The sequence below is a fragment of the Enhydra lutris genome, unplaced genomic scaffold (assembly GCF_002288905.1).
Source record: "Enhydra lutris kenyoni isolate GAN:26980312 unplaced genomic scaffold, ASM228890v2 scaffoldscaffold57, whole genome shotgun sequence".
In the NCBI taxonomy this organism is placed as follows: Eukaryota; Metazoa; Chordata; class Mammalia; order Carnivora; family Mustelidae; genus Enhydra; species Enhydra lutris.
Genome location: NW_019154141.1, coordinates 11482446 through 11486473, shown reverse-complemented (window position 1 = coordinate 11486473; position 4028 = coordinate 11482446). Strand labels below are relative to the sequence as shown.

At 56.1% G+C, this 4028-nt stretch overlaps 1 protein-coding gene across 1 annotated transcript; it reads left to right on the top strand.

Moving 5' to 3' along the window:
• LOC111158060 (hexamethylene bisacetamide inducible 2) lies at positions 1–3539 on the top strand (the record flags this gene model as incomplete). Its single annotated transcript, XM_022519854.1, has 3 exons — positions 1–83; positions 1709–1766; positions 2515–3539. Coding segments are annotated over 3 exons (942 nt in total), but the record flags the coding sequence as incomplete, so codon positions are not given.
• Positions 3540–4028: the final 489 nt, after the last annotated feature.

Genomic DNA, 4028 nt, shown 5'->3' with positions numbered 1-4028 from the left:
AAGATTGGGAGCAGAAGAAGGTGTCTACTCCAAGCCAGACCAACTGTAACACAGAGTCAACAGCCGCCCTGGAGGAGGCCAAGGTAAGCCCCACCTTCCCAACCGCCTGAGTGCCCCGACATGGATCCTGCCCACTGGGATCCTTGTCGCTTGTCTCAGGTGTGTTGGCTGATCTGGAAAACCAGTATTTCTAACTGAGTTCCTACTGTGTGTTGGCAGTATGCCAGGATGCCAAATCTGGGCCGTCTCATGAAATCCTAGCAGCCCTTCAAGATAGGAGTTACTGTATCCATTTCAAAGAAGCTAAGGTTAACAGAGCTGAAATACCTTTTTCTAGATTCATGCAGTCAACGAACAAAAGATCCACAGTTTAAACTTAGGGCCTTCTGACACCGGAACCCTTCCTTGTATTTTGTCAAGGCTGAGAACCAAGTCTGACGCAGGGAAAAGAGTTTGAGTGGTTGGTTCATAATTTAGGGTGGGGCTTGGGGTTCACAGAGCATCCAGGAGACAGGGAGAGACCGGTCGTATCGGAAATGGTCACCCTCTGATCTGGCAACAGCAACCCAGACCTTCTCTGCCCATGCTCTCTCTTGCTGCTCCCCACGCTGCCTATTCTCCCAGAGTTTACAAGTCCCTGTATGTGAGGAGGGGACTCAGCTCCTCTAACCCACCTTATGTAGCCCCTTCCAGTGTTTTCTGGAGTTGTTTAACTTGGAGTTCATGACATGTTGGGGTTAGATGTTCAGAGAGGGCAGGTGACTCACCAAGATCACATAGCTTATCTGCAGTAGTGGGAATGGCGGTGAAGGGACAAGCCTTCAGGAGGGAGGCAGCACTTGGGGCTGAGGGGCAGGGGTGGTTTGGGTGAGAGGAAGGATCATTAGGTGACACGTGCTGAGGGCTGGGGGTAGGTGAATGATTGCGCACACAAGCCACCTTGTCTTGGCACTGCCAGGGGCCTTGCCCCTTCTGGTGTGGGCCAAAAGCTCTGTCTCACTTGGTTCAAGACACTGGTGGAGACAAGGACTGTTCCCGATTGACGATCTCCCTGCAGGTGAAGTAACAGTACAACACAGACAACATAGACGCCTACGCCGTTCGCACTCTGACATACCCCGTCCCAGATGAAGACGAGAACCTCAGGGCCTCCCAAACACACAACACCCCTCCAGCTCCTACAGGGCTGCACCTCTCCCCCCAGTGTCTGGACCTGTGCTGGGGTGTGTCTGACCCGTGGTGTGCACCGTAAAGCAACATGCCAGTGGTAGCGGTTATTATTAGAATTCCCAAACCACAGACAGAGAGCAATTCATTCCCCATCCCCCACCCCGAGTGCTCCCACCCTTACTTACCACGACAGAGATAAACAGATGCTTTGCACATACACTGTCTTGACAGAATCCTTTCCACCTCCTAGATAAGTTCTAGAATGCTCTCTGCTGCAGACTGGAGGTTCACCCTTCCTCTCCCTATCGAGGGCCTCTTTCCTGCTGCTTATTGCAAGAACTGATACCAGCTTCTGCTTGGAAAAAATACATTCCATCTTCTTGACCCTAGACCAACAGAAATGAGTGTCTCGTGTCCCAGTGTCTTTTTTTTTTTTTTTTTTTTTTTTTTTTTCTGTCCGGTGTCTTTTGAATCTCCCTCTCTTATGGGCTTTATGTCCTTTAACCTGTTCATCGAGCTCTCACCTTGGGCCATGCAGAGGGACACAGTGGTGGACTGGACAGACAAGACACATTCTTATAGGAAGAAGACAGACGGTAAATGGTATTGTGGTAGATGCTATGTGGGATGTTAACTGGGTCACACGGCAGTGTCCCTGGGAAGGGGAGATGGGATCTTTAGATAGGGTGGTTGGGGGAGGGGGGTGGCCCTCTGAAGAGGTGACATTGGCACCAAGCCCTGAAGAGTCAGCCATGCACATAGCTCGAAGCAAGATCGGCAACGTAATTTGTAGGGCTCAGTGTAAAGCGTTCTTTACTCAAAAACTGTTAAGAAGTTCAAGACAAGAACTTAAAGCAGAGCATAAAGCAAAGCACAGGGCCTTTCCAAGCAGAATGGGGGTGAGGGGCCCTGAGGTTGCTTACCCACAAAAACCAAGTCCGTTGGAAAGACAGTCTTTCTAGAAAGAGGGCTCATCAAGCAAATGCAGCAGGAGCCACTGCCCATCCTGTCTCCTCCTTCTCTTTCTTCATCCCCACCGTATTTATGGTAAGCCTCCTCTGTGAGGCAGGGGACGGCTACTGTTAGAGGCACTGCCATTCCGGAGTGAGCCACACAGGCAGAAGGCCCGCTCTTTTCATGAGTTCCCTTGAGGAGGGTTGGGTGAGGGGTGGGGGGCAGACAGGAGCCCATAAACCAACAAAGCGTTGCAGAGGGCAAGAGGCTAGAGAGGGACCCCACTTCAACTGTGGGAAGGTCAGTTTTTCAGGCCGGGTGGTTGCAGAAGGCTTCGGGCGCCAGGGACATGTTGTCTGTGATTCGCTCTTCCTTGTCCTCTCTGTTTAGACCCCTGGTGCTCCTGGGAGCCCCCCAACACCCCCTGAGCCTCATGACCCTGGTAGTGCCCTGCCCCTGACACCCCGGATAGAGAGCCACTCAGAGGAGGAAGATCCGAGCGGGGCTGGCAGTGGCCTGGGCTGGATCAGCAGGGGCTCCCGGACCCAGAGCCCCGGGGGCAGCAGCTCAGTGGAAGCCGTGCTGGGCCGGAAGAAGCACCGCCGGAGGCCTTCCAAGCGCAAACGCCACTGGCGGCCCTACCTGGAGCTGAGCTGGGCCGAGAAGCAGCAGCGGGATGAGAGGCAGAGCCAGAGGGCCTCCCGGGTGCGCGAGGAGATGTTTGCCAAAGGCCAGCCCGTGGCGCCCTACAACACCACCCAGTTTCTCATGAACGACCGCGACCCTGAGGAGCCCGACCTCGAGGTGCCCCACGGGGCCTCCCACCCAGGCTCCAGCGGGGAGAGCGAGGCCGGGGAAGGCGACGGCCGGGGCCGCGCTCACGGCGAGTTCCAGCAGAGGGCCTTCTCCGAGGCCTACGAGCGCTACCACACGGAGAGCCTGCAGGGCCGCAGCAAGCAGGAGCTGGTTCGAGACTACCTCGATCTGGAGAGGCGGCTCTCTCAGGCCGAGGAGGAGACCCTGAGGCTGCAGCAGCTGCGGGGGTGCGCCGGGCGGCATCCCTGCCGCCAGGTGGAGGAGCTGGCTGCCGAGGTCCAGAGGCTCCGGACAGAGAACCAGCGGCTGCGGCAGGAGAACGCCAGGTGGAACCGAGAGGGCGGCGGCGGCCGCGGTGGGGAGCCAGGGACCTAGGGGGGGACCCCCCCCCCCCGCCCCCGCCAGGATCAGGTCCTGTTTCAATACATGCTGGGGCAGCTGGGGCTCCGGGAGGCAGGTGACAGATGAAAACCACTTCCGGCCCCTCTGTGGCCCCTGAGAACAGCGAAAGTAGGTTCAGCCTTCCACCTGGTCATTTCTGTAATTTGGTCTTTGATGTCTTCTTATTTTTCACAAAGAAATTAAAGGATTTTCACGAGCCCAAATGGAAGTGGCTAAGATTGATTTCACTGGGGCTGCTCTGAGAATCAGAGTATACTGTGTCCCAGAGAGGTTTGGGCCTGTGGTCCCAATCCCTGCCTTTCCCCAAGCCTGGGAGGCCTCTGTACTGGGGAACCACTGAGACCTCCAGGATGCCTGAATTCTGCTCTGTGTGTCCGGGAACAATCAGGCTGCTCTGAAGGTATTACAGAGGATGAGGCAAGGGGAGGGGGCGCTCAGGAACCACCGGGTTGGGCCAGAACTTGACTTAAGATGCCAGATTGCTGTGAGGAGCTGCGGGTGTCCCTGGAGGGGAGAGGGCTGGGACTTAGGAGGGCTTCGGTCAGGCTTTGTTCCCAGGCTCCCTGCATTCTCCCTGTCGTCCCCATAGCGTGGAGGGCCAAGCTGGATGGCTTGTGTCTCCTTGTCCTTGGCAGCCCCCTGGCCCCATACCTCGAAGCCAGTGGCTGGGCAGGATGTTAACCATC